The following is a 22,376-nucleotide window of genomic DNA, read 5'->3' as shown; positions in this document are numbered from 1 at the left end:
CGAATTCACAGCGACTGTGAGGCGAGAGCGAGCGCACGTGTGCATGTGCGAGGCGGACCTGCATCCCTCGACCCGGTGATCTTGCCGCCGCGGTCATGACCTTTCCCCCTTCCTTCATTCAAACCTGATCCCGCCACTTGCTGCAGCTGGCCTAGCCAGCCATACCGGCACTCTCCTTTTCCAGTTGATGCTGCCGAAGAAAAAAAAAATTTTTTTTTTCAACTGGCAGAGCCACCCTTTGGTTACGGCGCAAGTCTCTGCACTTAACGCCGCAAGGCTCCGTCGTGTCGCCCCTCCTATTCAACGTGGCACTCCTCAAGCTCCCCCGGCTTCTCGAAAACATCCCAGGCCTGCGTCACGCCTTCTACGCGGACGACATCACGCTCTGGACGCGAGGAACGAGCACCGGAGAGCAAGAACGTTGCCTTCAAGAAGCGGTTGATCTTATCGAGCACTACCTTGATAGCTGCAGGCCTCCACTGCGCACCTGAGAAATCGGAGCTACTCGTACTCAAGGCACGCACGAGGAGTAGACCTCCCACCTACGAAGCTCCAGTCCCATGTGTCACGCTCAACGGGATCCAAATACCGAAGGTCGCCTCGCTTCGAGTACTCGGCTTGCACCTGCACCGAGATGGATCAGGAGTCGCCACGCTCCCACGGCTCCAACGCACAACTTACCAACTCACACACCTCGTAAGGCGAGTAGCCAATCGACGCAGTGGTCTCAAGGAGCAAGACACCCTGAGAGTCGTTCAAGCTCTACTGACCAGCAGAATAACGTACGCAACCCCGTACCTGGCTCTCAAGAATTGCGAAGTCAACAAGCTCAATGTCATCATCCGCAAAGCTACGAAGCTCGCCATGGGTCTACCACCTGTGGCATCTACCACCCGACTTCTCAAAATGGGTGCTCATAACACCTGGCAAGAGCTGGTGGAAGCCCAGAAAACCAACCAACTCGAGAGGTTGAAGCTCACGCCGACGGGCAGATCGGTCCTTGCGCGCCTCGGCTACCTAGAACGCTACATCTCCAACGCGGACCGCAAGGTCAAGATACCGCCATGCTTAAGAGAATCCCTGAGCATCGACAAACTACCGCGCAACATGCATCCCGAGCATCATCGGGGACGCCGGCTCGCTCGAGTCGATGCCATCCGAAGACGCCACAAGCACGATCCAGATGCTCGCTACGTAGATGCGTCCAAATACCCGGGAAAAACTGCTTACGCCCTGAGTGTGGTTAACTCGAGAGGCAAAGAACTGGCATCCGCCACAGTCAGGGTGCGGAACTCAAAGACAGCGGAAGAAGCGGCGATCGCCCTCGCCACCACCACGAGCACGAACGCGGTCGCAGTCTTCATGGACTCCCAATCCGCAGTACGCAATTACACGAGAGGCCGAATATCGGTGGAAGCAGTCAAAATTCTGCAGAAAAGAAGCACTCCGCTCCCTTACACCTACGTCACGTGGGTACCAGGGCACGAGGGGCTTGAGAGAATCGAAGCGGCACACGCCGCGGCCCGCGACCACGTCAACCGGGCCTCTTTCGCCGCCTCGCGAGACCCACGACCGCCTGGTGACGCAACGGAAACGGAGACAATACCCCCCACGTATAACGCCATCCTCCAACACTACCGATTGGGACGCAGGGTGTACCCGCCACCTTATCCAAAACTGACGAAAGGGAAAGCACCGCATTCCGAAGACTGCAGAGCAATACGTACACCCATGGGATCCTCATGCATCGCATCCACCCGACACTACACACATACAACTGCCCAATCTGCGCCGTGCCAGACACTCTGGCGCATTTGCTACTAGAGTGCCCGTGGCACCCCGAAGACGCCGTTACCAAACATACAACGTCCGAAGACGTGAACCTCCTCGCCGAGACGTGGGAGGCCAAGATCTCCACCCCGGCCCTGGACGAACAACGACGTCTTGTCGCCAGAGCCCAGGATGTTATCGCGGCCAGAGGATTCCTGGAATGAGGGACCCTCCCACCTAGAGTGATCCACAGCTCAAACGGTCGGGAACACCGTCTCGAAAATTAAAGTTTATATCATCATCATCATCTCTGCACTTCACTAACCTGACACTAGGTGACACTATACGACGGTACGACGCCATCGTGTCGCTCGCTCTTCGTTTCCGACACCTCGTGCTTGTGCGAAACGACACGCGTCCACACATCCAGTACCGCGTGTGATATTCCAAGGATGAGTGCTTCGACGAAGACACGCAAGATATTGACTCTTGAGGACAAAATGGCCATCTTGGACTCCGTTTCTGGAGGAAACGTGTGCGCGTTACAATCGAGGGCACGTTAGAATCGAGTAAATACGGTAAGCGTTTCTTTTTCGAATTTTCGTGCCAAACCTGCGTATAACGAAATCCTCTTTATAACCAAGTTTTTCGGGAATTTGTCAATTTTGTTATATCCAGGTTTAACTGTAAATGGCATTGCAGCTTCATTTGCTAGAAAGTTACCCTCGCCATCCTTTATGCGGCCCTGTGTGACATTCTACCTAGTGCCTTTAGATGATTCTAAAACTTGTTCGGAGCCTGGTTATCGTTCCTTCATACCTCTGTGACTTTTTTCGGGCAATTGCTTGAGAATTACAGTGTTGTACTCTTCCCATTCCTTTCCATCTGTTCTCTCGTGTACCCTCATTAATCCTCAGCAGCCAAATGTGTTGGCTCTTGTTTGATTGCACCGTGACTACATTAATATTTACCGTGCATTCTGACCAAAACACTGCCCACTCAACCCGAGATATGACCAGTCGTAGCCACAACAGCGTTCTTAGTTTCCGAGAGCTGTCAGAAAACTGGCCACAGCCACCTCGTAAATGTGCCATCCCAGGCCAAAGAAGATGTGCTTGTCCTGTGCAGAGCCCCAGTGGGGGTCCCTGAGCCGAGGCCTGCTGCTCTGTGATGAGTGCTGCAGCGTGCATCGCAGCCTCGGTCCTCATGTGTCCCGTGTCCGCCACCTCCACAAGGCATCCTGGGCACCAGCACAGCTGAGTGTATGCCAAAAGTTTTCACTCATTTTTGTCTTTGACAAACTTTGCAAATTCAAGAGCTAGCAACAAAAGAACACTTAGTGTGTGGGAATTCTTATGGCAACAGAGAGACACTAAAGAGAAAAATGATTTCACCCTTCCACAATGCCTTACCATGAGATGGCACTTCGTGAGCCAGAGAAGAGGTAAAAGCAAAAGACGGGCGGTGATGCCGCCTTAAAATTCCCGCTCCAGCTTGCTGTTGCATCATAGATGTTTGCTTAGGCTTAGTTAACTTTTTATCGGTAAAAATGGTCTGCATTGTATTCTGAAGGAGATAAAGATTGAATTTGGCAAGTTTTGCAAACTGTTTGTGCGTACGTGCAGAAGAATTGACATTTGGGCAAGTTGGTACTGGTTGAACATCTTGATGGGGCAGCGCAAATGACCAAATAATTGGAAGGAAAATTAAAGTATAGCACTGACTTGAGAACTAGCATTAAAGTTGGTTGTAATCCAGCGCTGTGCTGCGTTTTTCCTTCCTTGTGTCTTCATTTTTTGTGGTGCCCCATGTTCGAGTCTGCATAGCCCAAGTACAAAAATATTATCTGAAATCTGATGTCGCATTAACGTACCGGCCACCGGATGATCTGGACACCTGAAGAAGCCGCTCATCTTGAAGCGCGTCGCGTGGAATACCGTGCATAGCAGCACTTAGCATTTCCTAGCAAAACTTAGCCAAGCCTAGTACAACTTCAGTGAACCTCTTTGTTGTCAACTTGAGTCACTGGGTATGCACAGCAACAACAAACAGCATCAATTTGCAGCACATCACAGTAGCAATAATTGTTCACTGCGGAACATTTGTATCATTGATAAAACTATTCTCCATCAAACATTGAGTGCTTCAAATTGTATAGATGTCAACTGGTGTTGAAACGTCTGCTTAAATTTTGCGCATTGAAAGAACAGAAGATGCATGTGTTTCCATCTCAATGTTGGAACCTAACTTGAGTTGTGTATTTTTACCCTTTCAAGATTTTCATTCCTTTTTGTTGGGTTGCTGTATGAAAAGGCATTTGATTCAGTAGAGATACAAGCAGTCATGGAGGCATTGCATAATCAAGGAGTGCAGAAGGCATACGTGAATATCTTTGTAAATATCTACAAAGATTTCACAGATACCTTGGTTCTGCACAAGAAAAGTAGAAAGTTACCTATCAAGAAAGGGGTCAGGCAAGGAGACAATCTCTCCAATGCTATTCACTGCATGCTTAAAAGAAGTACCGTATCTACTCGCATAATGAACGCACTTTTTTGTCGAATAATATGCGTAAAGTGGGGGGGTGTGGTTATTACGCGGGGTATAATTTTGAGCGATCTTTTTTTCCGCAATCACCTTAGATCTAAAGTCGCAGTTTCGCCCGAAAGGCGAATTATCATTTGCGATAGCAAATGCGTAGACAGCTATACGAAGTTTATCGGCCGTGTCAACTTGCAAAGTAATTTAACCAGCATGGTGTCAGTGCGCACAGGCAAACATGAACCAATCACGCTCAACGACCGCAGACACTCACTGTAGAAATGCTGGTGTGAGGAAGCGCGGTAGCAACAGCGAGCGAAGTTCAAAGCAAACTGAGTGGCGATAACGGAGCACGCACAAAGGTATAAGCCACCGGTGCACCTAGACTCAGCCTGCGACGCAGATCGTTTTCAAGATAGGGCGCGCGCGACCGCGCAATCTGCAGTTGCTGCACCGCCTCCCTCCCTCCCCTCCCACCAGCACCATGCACGCGATGAATTATGGCACGTTTCCTCCCCGCTTTCCTCCCGCGAAAGTGGGAGATAGAGCCGCGATCGTGATGATTGCTATCGCAATAAATGGAGGAGACACACGGTACGATACGGTGTCCGATACAATCATACCCGCCGGACACCATATCGGATGCTGAATCATACTGTGTCTCTCCTACTTCACAGCAGCAAGTTTAGGGTGCGTTTGTTACGCGGGAGAAAAAAAAATGCAAATTTTGACGCCTAAAGTTGGGGGTGCGTTCATTACGCGAGTAAATACGGTATTCAAGCTATTAGACCGGGAAGGCTTAGGAGTGAGGATCAACGGCGAATATCTCAACAACCTTCGGCTTGCAGATGACATTGTCCTGTTCAGCAACACTGGGGATGAATTGCAACACATGATTGAGGCCGTTAACCGAAAAAGTGCAAGAGTAGGGTTGAAGAAGAATATGCGGAAGACAAAGGTAATGTTCAATGTTCAAGTGAAGAAGCATTCATGATCGCCAGTAAACCTGCAGAGTCTGTGCAGGAGTATGTTTATCTAGGGCATTTACTCGCATGGGACTCTGATCATGAGAAGGAAACTTACAGAAGAATAAAGTTGGGTTAGAGTGCATACGGCATGCATTGCGAAATCCTGACTGGGAGCTTACCATTGTCATTGAAAAGAAACGTGTACAATCATTGCATTCTACCAGTGCTAACATATGGGGCAGAAACTTGGAGGTTAACCAAGAAGCTCGAGAACAAGTTAAGGACTGCACAAAAAGCGATGGAATGAAAAATGTTAGGCATAACGTTAAGAGACAGGAAGTCAGCGCTGTGGATCAGATATACTATTTTATTTAACATTGAAAAAAAAAATTGAGCAGGGCAAGCCATGTAATGCATAGGGTAGATTAGGGTGGACCATTAGAGTCACAGAATGGGTGCCAAGAAAAGGGAAATGCAGTTGCGGAAGGTAGAAAATTATGTGGGTTAATAAAATTATCAAATTTGCAGGCGCAAGTTAGAATCGGCTAGCGCAAGACAGGGGCAATTTTATATTGCTGGGAGAAGCTTTTGGTCCTGCAGTGGACATAAAAATAGGCTGATGATGATGTAAGAACTTGATAATCTGTGTTTGCACAAAATTGAGCCTCACCTGCTGCTGCAGATGGTGCACAGCCTGCATGCGAGTGGCGCCAACGCCATTTGGGAGCACCAGCTGCTGGAGCCGGGCAAGGCAGCTGGACGACGCAAGCCCAGCGCCCGTGACAGCCTCCAGTGCGTCGTGACTCCCCCATTTATTATGCTGTGCTTGAAATCTCTTATCAATAACGCTTTTTCTATTAGGGATACGATCAGCATGTTGATTGCGCAAATGATTGCAATAACCAAGACCAACATATTTTTTTAGAGATGGACAGGGCTGCAAAAATGTTTGAACAATTGGGCTGTCAAAAATAATGAATATCAATGATAAAATCAATCTAGGCTAGATGGCTAGTTGATTGACATTCATCCTGTGTACTTTCTTAGCTTAGCAAAAAGGCAGAACATAGTCAAGGACAAGGCACTTACTCGCAACTTAACTTATGGAAAAAGCTTCTTACATAATATTCACATGAAAAGTTAGCACAGGCTGTGGCTTTCTGCAGCCTTTCATTGCATGAGTTTTTGCTAACTTCAAGAAAGAATTGAAAGGCATTGAGCAAAATGCATGCAGTAGTGGAGAGCGTAATAGGACGTAAATATATTTACAGAGATTCTTTATCTGCACAGGACAGTGCATGAGTGGAAATATTCTGGTGCCAGAAACAAAGTCGGCATCCTGCTTTCAGCTAAGAACATATTTGCTCATGGGTTCCGAGAAAGTTCCTTGGATGTCCCATCAAAAAGCTTCTTGTGCATTTTAGGCATTTTATATGCGATACGATACCATTTAATGGCAAAGGTTATGTGGGCCAACATCTATAACAATGCTAAGAGCGCACACACCATTGCAGAGCTTGTTCATCAGTGACAGCAAGCAAGAAAACTAAAGGACACCACATTCCAACAGTCGCAGTGCTTCATTCTCATGGAGATCCTCCCATAACTACCACCTTCGTTTATCATAACGTTACACAACAATCAGCACTAAAGTAGTTTCACACGAAAAGTTCAACTGGTTCCAGACTGAACTTACCTTGGGGGTGGTTGGTGTGTGATCTACACCTGGGCTAACCCACAAGGGAGAACTCTGCTTTCTTAAAGGGCCCGTCACCAGGTTTGGCCATATATAACAAACAACCGTAGCATATACATGATGCGCCGACTGTCCTGTCTGCAAAGTATTACACTGCTGCACGCCACGATAACAGCTGAAATTGCAAACCAAATGCCAGGGAGCCACGGTCAAATGCCTCTTCGTGGTGTGTGTTTCATCACTCACTGACTAATGAACCACTGCAAAAGGCGCAATACCTCAAGAAAGGAGGTGTAGCTCAATGCCGTGGTACATCCTTCGGCTCTGGATTGGGATAAGGCGGCGAATTAAAGCCGAAACCACATGAAAGCGATTTCGTGTGCGATGGCGACGAGCGACGAAACGGGCCATCGCGCGAACAGATCGCTGGTTCTTGTCACTCGCTCAGTTCTGGAAATCTAGAATTCGTCGCTCGGTCGCCCGGAAGTGCTATGAGCGACTAGCCAATAGCGCGAAGCCGGTACAGGATGTACATCAGTCAAGTACTACCGGTTGTCGCACGGAACGAGCAAACGACAAAATTTTAATACGTACAAGGATAAGAACCTAGTGCAAGACCTTTAGAAGAATTTATGCTGTTCTTTACAGTAAAACACATCAACTTAAATTAATAAAGCACGCGTCACGGCAGTTTTGGCACATATTTGCTGCCCTCATACCTGCAACACCGGGGAGATGTCGCTCAAAGTCGTCGCTCGCGTGCGGTACGACTTGTAGGCGACGAGCGAACACGACAGCCATCTCCGTCGCGTCGCTTGTCGCTGTCGCGCGCAACATCGCGTGCGTGCGGTTTATACACAACTCCACTTAGGAATGCTGCTAGAGGCAGAGAGTGTCTCTGCTGGCTCTGACGCTCATAGTAACAGGACAGTTAATTTATTCTGTTTCCTTCAATAATGAACGAATGTGACAAATTCTTTTGGTAAAATGCTTTTAAACAGCCTTTTACAGATTCCAGTGTAAACCAAAATTTGCAATGGGGCCTGAGGAGGGGCCCTTTACATCTGGTACATCCTGAGGTCCAAGCTACCCTCAGTTATGCAATGAACTGTCTGGACTTATTAATATTTCAGCTGCAAGCTGTGCACGATGCGATTGAAACCCTCGTCGACAAAGCTCACATCTTTACTGAGTGCCTCAGTGCAGTGAACACACACAGAAGTGACAAAATGCTGCACATTTGTGAAGGGATCTATAGGCTTAAACAATTCCGGCAGGAACCGTCTCAAGAGGACTTGGTAGGATTAGCATTGAAGCCACGTAGCAACGCTGCCAAAGGGCATCGTGTCTGAGGCCGAGCTTATGTATCGCACTGCCCTCTGGACAAGCTACACCATGTAAGAACGGCGCCACGAAGTCCGTGCGTGGCACGTAGCTGATTATGCATCCCAATGAGATTGTCTGAATAATATATATAATGCAGGTTTGATTCCACCCAGCACCAGATAAATTTTACAGCTTTTTTTTTTTTTTTTGATGCCGGTTGCGTTCTTCACACACTTTCCGGGGGCGATGTATGTACGCATGCATGTTTGTACATAACCATTTCCCCACCTACCTAGGTCACTGGGTCGAATGAGTTGCACATCGGGCTGCTCTGCTGAGGGAACCGGGTTCAGTCCGGGTACCCGCACTGAGTGGTATGGCAATGTGTACAGTCGCGAGCAAAAGTTTGGAGATCACGGCATCAGCAAAAAATTTATATATATTCAAGCACAGCTCCGCGGCCTCAAATTGGCTTAATACATTGTATTGGCCAAACATGTACACATAGGCGTGCACTCTTGATTTCAGCCGGAATGCCCAGACTGCGAAGAAAAAAAAATAAAATCGTGGCACCTTTGGTCCACAAACTTTAGCTCGCGACTGTACATATGTGCCACTCTTCAACGAACCTCTTTCACGCCGACTTGGGTCACTCAACCAACATGGAAATAAGCATTGTTATTGTTCACAAGGCAGCCATCTGGCAAGTTAACCGGGGCCTGAGCAATCTGGACCCATCGCTTGCCGCACTGCAAGCGCTCACTTTGTGCACTCATCTGTCATCCTAAACTCGGGCAGCACGTCGCTTCTCGCGTACTACACGGATTACAGATAGCACGCACGCTTGGTTGTGCACTGTAGTTGCCAACCACATGCCCATCTGCTTACAGCCCAGTCAAGTCCGAGTTCATCCGAGCCAAGCACCAGAACCTGGCGTTTGTGCACCGGGTGGCCAAAGAAGGGGAGCAGCCGACCCAGGAGGACCTCAGCAAGGTGGACTACTACTTCTTCTGCATTCTGCACTGGTCGTTCACTTTTTAACTACTTTTTGATGGCACCTCCGTGCACGTATTTGCAGCGTAATGGAGAGTAGCATCCTTCTGTTCTCTTCGGGCAGAGAACAGGTGATACACATTGCAGCACTTAACAGCCTCCTGGATTTGGATTCTCGATGTAGTGTGAGATAACTGCACAGCATGTCAGCAGATAAGGGACATGCACGGCATGTACATATCACAATGACAATCGGTGAAGTACATGAAGGCACTCTGCACCATCTGCTATGCAGAATCAACACGTTCTTTGCAACAGGTCACGTACCCTGCAACGTTACCTGCGCAGTCCTGTTTGCAATAAACTGGTGCACTGTAGAACACATGGATGTGTAAGATGTGCTTGTGAGTATTTGTGTTGCAAGTTTTGTTCTCCTTTTTGTACAGTCAAATCTGCATACCGTATATCGAACTCGCAAAAAACCTGCAATTAGTTTGACATGGCAAAAATGACGTACAGCGCGAAAGACAAGGACTGAGAGAGACGACAAACACTCAAAACACAGAGTAGTGTTTGTCGTTTCTCTCAGTCCTTGTCCTTCGCACTGTACGTCTTTTTTACCATGAAATACCAACTAGCCCAAGCAACCACCCTTGTTTAGTTCGACATATCACGTAATTCAATATAGAACGTTTCAAGAATTTGACAATGTACAAAACGCACTTCATTAAAAAGTGTTCTTTACTTTCTAAATGCATGTATCACGGGCATATTAGTGTCAGAAATAGTCGCCAATCTTCTGCTTTTTCACTTTCAAAGCATTGTTCAGCATACGCTTTTCAGTGTTGTCAAATGACTCGGAACAGCTGAGCCCACAGCCTCACATGGGTGCACAGTGGCGGCGAACAACACTCAGCACATGAAGTGCATCGGAACATGTGGGAGGGTCACAACTCATTGGGTCCTCGCAGTTATTGTCGCCGGTGAGATCCCTAGCCAGATCAGCAGCGATGTCTTCGTCAGCAAGCTCTCCGGTATCACAACATGGTCGTCGACGGAGACGAAGTATGTTGCTTCAGTCCCATCCCAAACGGCACCCGGGAACTCGGGAGGCTTAACAAATCAAGTTTCTCGAGTGGTTCATCGCTATCGAGGGGTTCATCCCAATTTCCAGATAAGCTTGCACCAGCCTCGCCAGAAACACCGAGTCCAGAATGATGGAAACAATTCTGAATTGTTTCTTTTTTGACTTTGTTCCATGATGCATTCAGCATCATTATTGTGCCCAGGAGGTCAATTTTCAACTCCCGGCCGGTGCGAAGATTTAGCAATAGCTGTTGCACAAGGCGCTTCCAGTAGCCTGCTTTCAGTGCACGAATCACACCTTGGTCTAAAGGCTGCAGCACTGACGTGTTCAGTGCGATGTTGCTGACGCTGACGTTATAATGGTGAGCAGAGCAATTAGCGATGAGTGAGCAGATTTTTCTGCCTTGGCTTACCAGGTCGTCATCCCGGGATTTGAGCCACTTGCCAAGAGTTCACTTGACTTCCAAGCTTTCCCGTTGGACCTGTAGTTCACCGGAACAGAAAGTGTGATTCTTTCGGCACCGCGGCGATTAGCTCTTTCCGATCACGAGTGGTCGAAGCTTGGTCGATCCATCGATGTTGGTGGCGACCAACACCGATATTCGGGCTTTTTTTACTTTCCCGCCAGGAGACTTGTCATCACAATACACCGGCATTTTGTTTGGAAGCATTTGCCAGAACAAAGCAGTCTCATCAGCATTAAATTTGTGACAGGGATGGTACCTTGTCGTGATGTCGCTCCAATTTTCTTCAATCCACCTGTGCACACTGCTGACCTGCACCATGCGGCTTTCACTGGTGACACCCCGGCCAGCAATGCTGGGACGCTCTTTGAAACGCTGTAGCCAACCTGAGCCACCTTTGAAGTCGGGTCTGTTGAGAATAGTGGTTTTGGGACGTGGTTCGTGGTTCGTGTATATCGTGGTTTTGGGACGTTAAACCCCATCAATTGTTATAAACATTACATTTTGCACTTGTGGCACAGAACGTGATAGCCATAACTTTTTGCTGGTACTCCATGTCGACATAACATTTTGCACTTGTGACCAGAACATGATAACCGTAACTCGTTGCTGGAACTCTATGTCAACATAACACTTTTGCACTTGTGGCACAGAACGTGATAGCCATAACTTTTTGCTGGCACTCCATGTTGACATAACATTTTGCACTTGTGACCAGAACATAACCATAACTCGTTGCTGGAACTCTATGTCAACATTTTTACAATTGTTGCAACGTGATAGCCATAACTCGTTGCTGGCATTGCTTGCCATAAGAACCATTTGTAATAAACAAATCAAAATAGGTAAGAGCAGGAACACATTGATAACGAACAATGAGACCGTAAAATACATTAGGAAATGAGTAAATGCAAAACAAAACAATGACAAGAAGCGGTATCACACTTTCAGGTGCCATTCAGACAGCAATGAAACAAGGCATCAAGCACTATTGGCATGAGATCACACAGAAAAATGAACACAATTCTGAACACTTCAATCCTCAACTAAGAAATGTGGTTCTCGCTGATGCAGCGTATAATGTAAATGTTCACGGCCGTGATACATCATCACATCACAGCCGCCGTGACAGTACAGTGCACAGTACACGGCCGCTGACACAAGAAGCACAAGTTTGAGCCTGTCGCATTTCGATGGATCAGAAATGCCAGACGCCCATGTACATATTGCTACGCGAGAGACATTCATTCTGGGGCAGACGACGAAGAAGACGGTTCTCTCTGGTGCTGGTGGCTGTCCACCATCTTGGCTACTGTGTCTCTCTCATACTGTAAATACAGTGTAAATAGTCCCGCCTTGTGCCGTTTTACGTAACATCTTTTTGGTGGAGGTGCTGGGTAGTTTCCTGTTTCGATCACGGAGCTTCGCAACGGCCGCCTCATCACGCTTGCGACCATGTCAGTCGGTGCAGGCACATCGTCTTCACCCCCTGCCCCTCCCGTCGCTCCGACCTACATCGTTCTGCCTCCTGCTCATGATCCTGGAGTATTTTCCGGCCAGGATGGGGTTGACGTCGACAAATGGCTCAACGTTTACGAACGGATCAGTGCCAGCTACAGGTGGGACCCGACCCTTATGCTCGCCAACGTGCTTTTTTACCTCGATGGCCCACCGCGGGTGTGGTTCGAGACGCACGAGGCGGAAATTACCAGCTGGGACTCTTTCAAAGAGAAGATCCGTGACCTTTTCGGTGACAGCACTGGTCGGCAGCTTGCTGCGCGGAATGAACTTGCAACTCGTGCACAAACATCCTCCTAGTCATACGTCTCGTACATTCAGGGCGTTATTGCTCTTTGCCGCCAGGTTGACGAGCACATGTCCGAGTCCGAGAGGGTTTCTCATGTGCTCAAAGGTATCGCCGACGATGCTTTTAACCTGCTCGTCTATACCAACGTTGATACCGTCGACACAATCATCAAAGAGTGCCGGCGGTTTGAACACGCGAAGAGCCGCCGTATTACCCAGAAATTCACCCGGCTGCCCAATACGGCTGCAACTTCATCGTGTGATGCCGTTCGCCTGCCGCCCACCTGTGACCACCTTACTCGCATTGTTCGTCGCGAGATTGAAGCCGCCTGTCCTGCACCTATTCAACCCCCCCGTGTTTACAACCCACGCCAGTGACCCATCGCAGCCATCGGTGTCCCTCATCCAAGCTGTCGTCAGGCAGGAGTTTGCTAATCTTGGCCTTCCATCAGCGTGCCCACTGACTCGTCCTGACGCTCGGCCTTATTCCTCTGGACCCACTCGACGCTCCTACACCTTTCCCGGCTCCTTCCGCAATCCTGCGGAATGGATAAGGCCCGACGATCAGCCCATCTGCTTCTCCTGCCATCAGGCCGGGCACATTGCTCGTTATTGCCGTCGCCGTTGGACCTACGTATCTCGCCAGACCTCCATGTACCATACTCCTTTCAGACGTCCAGCCGATGGTTCCCCTACTTACTACTCGTCGTCCTCCCACGAGCCTCGTCCATCTGACGCCACTGCTCCTGTTCGCCGCTTCTCACGCTCCCCGTCGCCGCAACGCCGCCAATCCCGCTCTCCGCAGCCTCGCCGCTTTTCGTCGCCGTCCCTCTCTGGACGATCGCCGCAGGAAAACTAGATAGTGCAGCTTATGGAGGTGAAGCTGCAATGCCATCGTCCCCTGCAAATCCTCTACTTACGCTCCCCACTCACCATAGCCTTCTTGAAGTCAAAGTCGACAATGTTCCTGTGACCGCCCTCATCGACACTGGCGCACACTTGTCTATTATGAGCGCCCCTTTACGCCGCCGCCTGCAGAAGATTATGACGCCGTCTACGACACAGACAATACGTGTTGCCGATGGTGGTGCTGTTCAAGTGATCGGAATGTGCACCGCCCGTGTCAGCATTGCCGGTCGTCACACTGTTGTCCTTTTTGCCGTCCTTGCTCACTGCCCCCATGACCTTATCCTTGGCCTTGACTTCCTTTCGGCACACTCGGCCTTAATTGATTGTTCTTCTGAAACGCTCTGCCTCGATCTTCCTCTTGTATCAGATGCCTGCGATACGCCCGTCAGCCGCTTAAGCCCCACCGATTTTGTTCGCCTACCACCGCGAGCCGTCACGTACGTGTGTTTGTCATCGACCCCTCCCGTTCCTGACAGCGACTATATCGTCTCTCCGATTACAGACGTCCGTCTGACGCGCAATGTTACTGTGCCACATACCATCGCCACATTAGTTGATAACTGTGTGTTTCTCCCGCTACTAAACTTTGGTCTGACCCCCCAAGTGTTGCCCCACAAGATGTCGCTTGCCCACCTCACCGCGATAACAGACTATGACGTCGAGGTTGTCGCCATAACTGCACCTGCGGAAGCTGCAGTTTCCCCGTCACCAAGTTCCGACGACAGCATTTTTCGCAACATGATTGGATCAGACCTTTCGCCTGACCAGGCCGACACTCTTTGCCGGGTTTTGGCCTCATACAACGACATTTTCGACATTCGTGATCGACCCCTGAGCCAGACTAAGATTGTCGCCCACCGTATCAACACTGGCGACTCTTTGCCCATTCGCCGTCGACCTTACCGTGTGTCCGCATCAGAGCGCGAAGTGATTCCAAAAGAAGTGGCTAAAATGCTTGCGAAGGACATCATCGAACCATCTTCTAGTCCTTGGGCCTCTCCCGTCGTATTAGTAAAGAAGAAAGACGGTTCCTGGCATTTCTGCATTGATTATCGGCACCTCAACAAAATCACCAAGAAGGACGTGTACCCTCTTCCACGTATTGACGACGCCCTCGACTGCCTCCATGGTGCCACCTTCTTTTCATCCCTGGACCTTCGATCTGGCTACTGGCAAATCGCTGTAGACGACCTGGATCGCGAGAAGACCGCCTTCGTGACCCCTGACGGCCTTTACCAATTCAAGGTCATGCCTTTCGGTCTCTGCAACGCACCAGCCACGTTTGAGAGAATGATGGACACACTGCTTCAAGGATTTAAATGGTCGACGTGTTTGTGTTACCTGGACGACGTGATAATTTTCTCCCCCACTTTCGCAACACACCTTGAGCGGCTTTCGACCATTCTAGCAATCTTCCGACGAGCTGGCCTCCAGCTAAATTCCTCGAAGTGCCACTTCGCCCTTCGTCAAATTACTGTCCTGGGCCACCTCGTTGACGCTTCCGGTGTCCGACCGGACCCAGCAAAGATACACGCTGTCACGAACTTACCCGTTCCACGGTCTGTCCATGACATTCGTAGCTTCGTGGGGCTTTGTTCCTACTTTCGCCGTTATGTGAAAAACTTTGCGGCGCTCGCACGTCCACTCACTGACCTTCTCAAACAAGACGTCCCGTTTTGTTGGGGTCCTCTACAAGCTGACACCTTCTCTGAGCTCATCGCCGCCCTAACGACTCCACCTATTCTTGCCCATTTTGACCCAGCTGCTCCCACGGAAGTGCGCACAGATGCTAGTGGTCACAGGCATCGGTGCAGTTTTAGCCCAAAACCAACAAGGCGTTGACCGTGTTATTGCGTACGCAAGTCGTCTCCTATCGAAATCTGAACGCAATTACTCTATTACGGAACGGGAATTTCTTGCCCTTGTCTGGGCGGTTTCGAAATTCCGTCCTTACTTGTATGGCCGCCCTTTCCGTGTTGTCACCGATCATCACGCTCTCTGTTGGCTTTCTTCACTGAAGGACCCTACTGGACGACTTGGTCGTTGGGCTCTGCGCCTTCAGGAGTACTCTTACTCAGTTACCTACAAGTCTGGCCGCCTCCATTTAGGATGCGGACTGCTTGTCCCGCTACCCTGTTGACCAACCAGAGGGACCGGACATCGAACCTAACCCCTGCGTTATGTCTATGTCTCAGTTTCTCCAGATTGGTGACGAACAACGCCGTGATGATGCTTTGCGATCGCTCATTGATCGGCTGGAATCCGCACCTAACGACGCCTCACTGCGCATGTTCGCCCTCGTGAATGGCACACTTTACGGTCGTAACGTCCAATCAGATGGCCCTGAGCTGCTTCTCGTTGTGCCTAAACAGCTGCGTTCAACGGTACTGAGTGAGCTTCACGACGAACCAACTGCTGGTCACCTTGGTGTGTCCCGCACGTATGACCGTGTCCGGCGCCGCTTCTTTTGGCGCGGTCTCGCCTGGTCTGTTCGACGTTACGTGACCTCCTGCGACAAATGCCAACGTCGGAAACGTCCTGCCACACCCTCGGCTGGACTGCTTCAGTCGCTCTCCATCCCGACCGAACCATTCTTTCGGGTTGGTTTGGACCTTCTCGGTCCTTTTCCTGAATCACGATCCGGCAACAAGTGGGTCGCCGTTGCTATCGATTATGCGACCAGGTATGCAATCACTCGAGCGCTCCCCACCAGCACTGCTACTGACGTTGCCGATTTCTTGCTCCACGATGTTATTCTGCACCGTGGCGCCCCTAGCCAATTGCTCACAGATCGAGGCCTGCGCATTTTTATCACGAGTAATCGACGATCTCTTGCGCTCCTCCTCAACGCAGCACAAGTTGACCACTGCCTACCATCCCCAAACAAATGGCCTCACCGAGAGACTAAATCGCACCCTCACGGACATGCTCTCAATGTATGTTTCATCTGACCACCGTGACTGGGACCTGGCGTTACCTTACGTGACTTTCGCGTACAATTCCTCGCGTCACGATACCGCCGGTTATTCACCCTTTTATATGCTCTTTGGCCGTGAACCAACGTTACCGATGGACACCCTACTACCGGCTGTTGCCGCGCCGCCTAGCGAATATGCACGTGATGCCATCGCTCGTGCCGATCACGCTCGTCAGATCGCCCGCTCTAGGCTGTTGGCCTCGCAAGCGACCCAGAAGCGCCTCTATGACAGCCGGCATCGCGACGTTCGCTTCTCACCCGGTGCCTTAGTTCTCCTGTGGTGTCCATTCCGCCGTGTTGGCTTATCCGAAAAGTTGCTATCTCGATACACGGGTCCTTACCGAATCGTCCGCCAGATCACGGACGTCACCTACGAGATTGTTCCCGTCTCTCCGACTTTACCGCCGGCGATCGCTCCTAGTGACATAGTTCACGTTAGCAGACTTAAAGCCTACCGCCTTCCTCCTAACGACAATGTGTGAAGTGCGCCGAGACGGCGCTTGCACCGCCGGGGGTAATGCTACGCGAGAGACATTCATCCTGGGGCAGACGACGAAGAAGACGGTTCTCTCTGGTGCTGGTGGCTGTCCACCATCTTGGCTACTGTGTCTCTCTCATACTGTAAATACAGTGTAAATAGTCCCGCCTTGTGCCGTTTTACGTAACAATATGTTTCGGTGCATGTTAAACAACATCAGGTGGTCAAAACTTGTGCAACCCTCTAGCACGGCATGTCGCATAATCACATCGTCGTTTTGGCATACAATATCCCAACAATTATTATCACATCATGGTAACGTAACCAGAACATAAACGAAGTGCAACGAAGTGCAACGAAACATAGAGAGATCAGCAGATTAAACTAAAATGACGTCAATAAGCAATAAAAGTGTAAATAAATAGCAGTGACTGATGGACCTCAAAAGCAATATCACAGTTTCTGGTTAGACACGCGTGTAATCCTTTGGTTGAAGCTTTGAAAAAGCACACATGGAGATGTTCATCGCAGTTCATCAATTCCACTCATGTCAGAGCTGCTCGTAGCAGCTCGACTCATCAGAAGTACTCGAATCTGTGCCCAAAGAAATTCAGACTTTCTCTTTGGCTGTCTATAATGCCATCCCGCTCCCATGGCTCATCCTCAAGCCTTATCGCGTGAGTGCAGTCTCGGAACCAGTTCTGCGGAGTCACACCTGCGATTCCTTCCAGCAGCAGCTTCTCAACTGAATTGATCTGGAAGTCAGTGTTCTTCGAAGCAACATAGCCTTTGACCTGGCTCCACACGAGCTCTATTGGATGGAGCTCGCAGTGGTAAGGAGGCAAGCGCACAACCTCATGACCGGCAGCGCTGGTAAGTGTGTCAATCTGATAAGCAAGGAACATGTGCGTATTCTGCCTAACGAGCTGCAGCACTTCGTTCTTCAGTTGGTCATCAGAAAAAGGGATACTTTTCGATTTCAACCAGCACTGGATGTCGGCTTTTCTTGATGATGAACTTGGCACCTTTTCAACTTGAGCACTGTGATACGACGCATTATCCATCACAATCACACTGTGTGCCTTGATGTTCGTAGCAACTGTTCAACAAACCATTTTTGAAAATGCGCAGCATCCATTTCTGTGTGGTAATCACCAGCGCCCATCTTGGCACGAAACACTAGAGCGGCTCCATGAACAAAGCCTTCCGCACTGCCAGCATGCAAAACAATTAGCCGTCCTTCTTTACCGCTTGGTGCACGGAGACCTGTTGAGAGGCCTTGACGAAGTGTGTCTTGCCGGGACATCACTTTGGTGTCTCTCCATACGGTCTCCTTAGTGTGGCCAGCGTTTACCCAGGTCTCATCAAAGTAGTGTATGGTCCTGTAAAAGAAAAGAAATCAGTCGTATAGTTAAGAGCTTACCTTTAGTGGCAAAAGCCTGTTAATAAACCAGTGGCCTTGATTCAAGGTTATGCCTCTGTTACAGCGCGAGGAATCTACTGACAAAACCCATGTGAATACATATAACAAAGATGAGCTGGCAAAACTTCCCCTGAGAAAGACTGAAGCGAATGTTTACAAAACATGTTTCAGGCTGCTCATAAAAGCTAATGAAACCACATCCCCAATTATGTGCACAGCATATTTGCTGAATAAAATTAGCTATTCTTTTCTTCAAGTCATTTAGATTCCTTGCTCCTACGCGGAAAAAAGGCAGTAAATCTTCCCAAACAATGCGACAGGAAATTCTGCAATAGCGAAACGCTCAGTTACATCTTCGGCACAGAACATCGCATCCTTGGCTGATACTATTATCCACCGTACAAGCGCAAACATGAACAGCTACCTTATTTTACTGGGGAATTTCGCCGCGACTTAAGTTAGGATTATGTAAGGCTTTCGATCACTCGCGTCAATAGCACACGTTTGGCGATCACTGATGCAAAGCATACCTCTCGTTTTCGCTCACCGTTAGGTACACACGCATGCTCACCATTCGCGTCTACACTTTTAACAACAAGCACGCGCAACGAAAGTTTGCAGAAATTAAAAGAACGAAAGAACTTACCGCTGCTGCCTCCGCATTTCTCGGATTGTTCGGAGGTACTTTCGACGCCAAGCAACGATGTCGTGTCTTTCGAGCAATGCGGAATTCCTTTTTCTCTTTCAGAAGACGAACCCCAAGTCGTTCAGCATTCGTTGCATCGTGCGAGTGCTGATCGTCGGCATGTCCATGTCAGGGTCGCTGATCATGTCGTTGCGTAGCTTCTCGGATGTAGGCAGTTCATTGCGCATGAAATAGCTGTGCACTTTGCGCCGCAATGCTGCCAACGCAAACGTGTCGTAACGCAGCAGCCTCGTCTTGGCGGTCATGCGCTTCCCAGCTTCGCCCGAGAAATCCAGTTTCTTACGCTTTGGAGAGGAGAGTGGGGCCCGCAGAGCTTCAGCCTTGATTCGAGTTACCGTTCGCATACTCACTCCGGTGAGCGCGGCGACAGTCCGGCACACAGAATTCGTCGACAGCTTGGGTTGACAGCGCCTTACTCCAGCGTAGACATTGCTGATAACCTGCTTGGTTTGTTTGGAGACACACTTCTTGTCTTAGAGTATAGCCTCCTCGGAGAACGAAATGGACAGTTTGCGGCCACACGCGGTACCGCCGGCACCGGGGACGCCATGTTTACTGCGAGAGCAAGCAGCATGCGTGAGGAAAACGTGGTGCCGTCCAAGAAATAAAAAAGAAAAAAATTAAGGCGCTCGCTAACTTTTTCTCCGTGAACAGATTCCCATACTTGTTCTATATTTATAATTAAGGAAGTTTTATTTATTCGGGCCAAGTAACTCTTAGAATCAGAAAATAAAATAGGTACTATTTCCTGACGCGCGCGCATGCAGGCGGTTCGGCTATGTAGCTTCCAGAGTGCTGTCAAGGAAAGCTGTCGCCGAGTATAGTTTTGGTCCCACCACACCTTGCTCCTATCACTGCTGGCTGTCTGTTTTTTGCTGCATGATCTTCGAGCAAGCCCTTTCTGCATTCCATCTGCTTGCATACCTTTCTTATAACGAGGCCAGTTATAAGGAAAATAGCAATCATATTTTCCCTTGAAATTCCAATATAAGTAGACTTTCTTTAATTTGGCTCTAGCTGATTAGATTTTTCAGATAATTCAACCCCGACTGATCACAACATTTCTATGGGCAAAGGCTTTCATTGTTTCGGTGCTAAAGTTGGCCGCTTCCCAATAAGTGAAACTTGACTTGTTGGCAGAAACATGCCTCGTCTGAATGGGGACCCCAATCGTGATTCCAATGGCCGCATTGCCTGCCTTGGCTGCGCTAGGGATCAGTGAACACATTCAACTCACGTCGTCTCCTACCGAAAATACCCATTTCTGGCCCTGCTTAGAAGATTTTAAAGCAAAAATGATAGCTCATGATGAATGATTGCAATATTTACCTTCCGTAAAATTCGAGCAAGTGCCCCCACCCATGCAAGAACCCCCCCTTATTTCACTGCTAACTTCAAATTACCACGCCTTCCGGGAAAGCCCCCTGCTCCGCACCCTTATCACGCACTGCGCCCAGAAAACACTGGCCTGCGTCATCTAGTCCACGAAAATAATGGCAAATTCGGCAAATCGCATGCGCACCGAGATGCCCCAATGCGCCGTTTCATCCAATCATGGTCGCACCCGAGCGCATTGGTGTAATTTGCCGAATTCACCATAAGTGTCAGTGGCTTCCTACCTCTTTTCTTTCTTTTTTTTTTTATGTGTGTGTTGTGAGGATGCGCGACTCTCGCGCATCTCCTGTAATCCGGCTTCACCGCGTAGCTAAGTGCCGACGGCGGTCGTGGTGGTTGCGGCGCATTGCGAGAGATGGCGCGAGTTTCGCGATGCTAACGCCACCGAACGGCGGGGTAACTTGGGAGAAAAAGGTCGAAGGCGCTCTGCTCTCTCTTGGGCTTGGGATCGGCGACCAACACGCACGGACTCTTCGCGCGTGCGCCGGCCCGCTTCGCGCGACCGTCGCGCGAGGCTAAGAGCAGGACACCGGTATGGACGAACACGGATCGTTCGAGCGCGCCACCGTTCGCGTGACTGTACACGTGAACGACTAGGCGATGGTGTCATAGCATGGGGCGAACGTATTCGCTCGATATCGGGTCGCGGTGAGTCGGACTTCCTTGATTTGTCGTGTGCCCGTGTGAATGTTCTATTGGTTGTAATTCGGTTAGTGTGTATTAGTGTATGAAAGGTGCAATAAATGCCCTTGTGATTGTTTGCACTACTGTATTGTCGTTCCTTTGTCCCAAGAGCACATGTGAGACCCCACAGTGTAGGTCGCTGAGTGGTAGTGTAGCTGCGACCACTCAGCGACAGAGGAGTGGTCGCCGGCAGCTTCACCACTGCTGATCACTCTACCGATATCGTTGCTAGGTCTTTTCCGGTTCACTTCAAATCTGTAGCAGACGGTGCTTCAGAAAGAATCGCCAACGTGCCCAAGCAGCTATGTTTTGTTTCCTTTGTTGCCGCTTTACCCTCTCGTTGCAATAATTTTGCACGAAGAAAAAAAACATGCTGATATTTGCGGCGCCGCCAGCTGCGATGCGAGCATGGCCGAGCCGCGGTTCGCAGTCCGCCGTCGGTAGCCATGCATTGCAGCTGAGCTTGACTTTTTGTTAAATGTTAGCACTCGTTAGTGCTAACATTTTGACCGTGGACATGTTTTTTAATAAAGTTGACATTACATGTCACTTTAATCTAGCAGACATCATTTTGTCCGGAATAGAAGCTGCAATACCAATGTTCGTGTCGCCAGCGTGGTGACGTGCCGGGGCAGCGTCAATGCACTATTTCTCCAGTTCTTTCGATGGTTTTAAGAGTGATAAACAATACTAACAGATCTCTGCTTCATGTTAAATAAAATTTTAAATCCATTTCCACTACGTTGTTGTTTTTTTATGACGGGAAAATTTTGTTGACGCTGAACTGCAGATTCTGCTCTTCGTCGCTGTAGTTGCATCCAATGCACAGAATAACAGTCTTTTTGAGAAGCAGTCTAGCATGTTCATGGCACATTGCAGTGATTTAGCTGTACAGCTGTGCCTTCTACTAAAAGTTCACATGTTACGTCACATTATTGGTCAAATTGATTTTCCACATCGGCCACGATGGCTATGAGTGGCACTGGCTAACACTCCTTACGTTAGATACATACATAAATACCCAAGAATGTGAACGTGAGTACAGCTGCCATCGTAGGTCAATTGTTAGTGCAACGCATGCGTAATGCAGAGGTTATGGGTTCAGCTCCCACTGGCAGCAAGTTGTTTTTTCATCCACTTTTATTTCCCTTTAG

At 49.2% G+C, this 22,376-nt stretch overlaps 1 protein-coding gene across 2 annotated transcripts in view; it reads left to right on the top strand.

The window, feature by feature from the left end:
- LOC119444234 (ARF GTPase-activating protein GIT1-like) overlaps positions 1-22,376 on the top strand; it is a 149,118-nt gene that overhangs the window by 2,847 nt on the left and 123,895 nt on the right. For both annotated transcript variants that reach the window (XM_049663219.1, XM_049663220.1), the window contains 3 exons: positions 2,899-3,032; positions 5,962-6,071; positions 9,192-9,294. In XM_049663219.1, the coding sequence (XP_049519176.1) occupies positions 2,899-3,032; positions 5,962-6,071; positions 9,192-9,294 (347 nt within the window). Of the gene's footprint in view, positions 1-2,898; positions 3,033-5,961; positions 6,072-9,191; positions 9,295-22,376 lie in introns of those variants that run through there.

This window comes from Dermacentor silvarum, chromosome 3 (genome assembly GCF_013339745.2).
Source record: "Dermacentor silvarum isolate Dsil-2018 chromosome 3, BIME_Dsil_1.4, whole genome shotgun sequence".
Taxonomy (NCBI): Eukaryota; Metazoa; Arthropoda; class Arachnida; order Ixodida; family Ixodidae; genus Dermacentor; species Dermacentor silvarum.
This window is presented reverse-complemented; position numbering and strand designations above follow the sequence as displayed.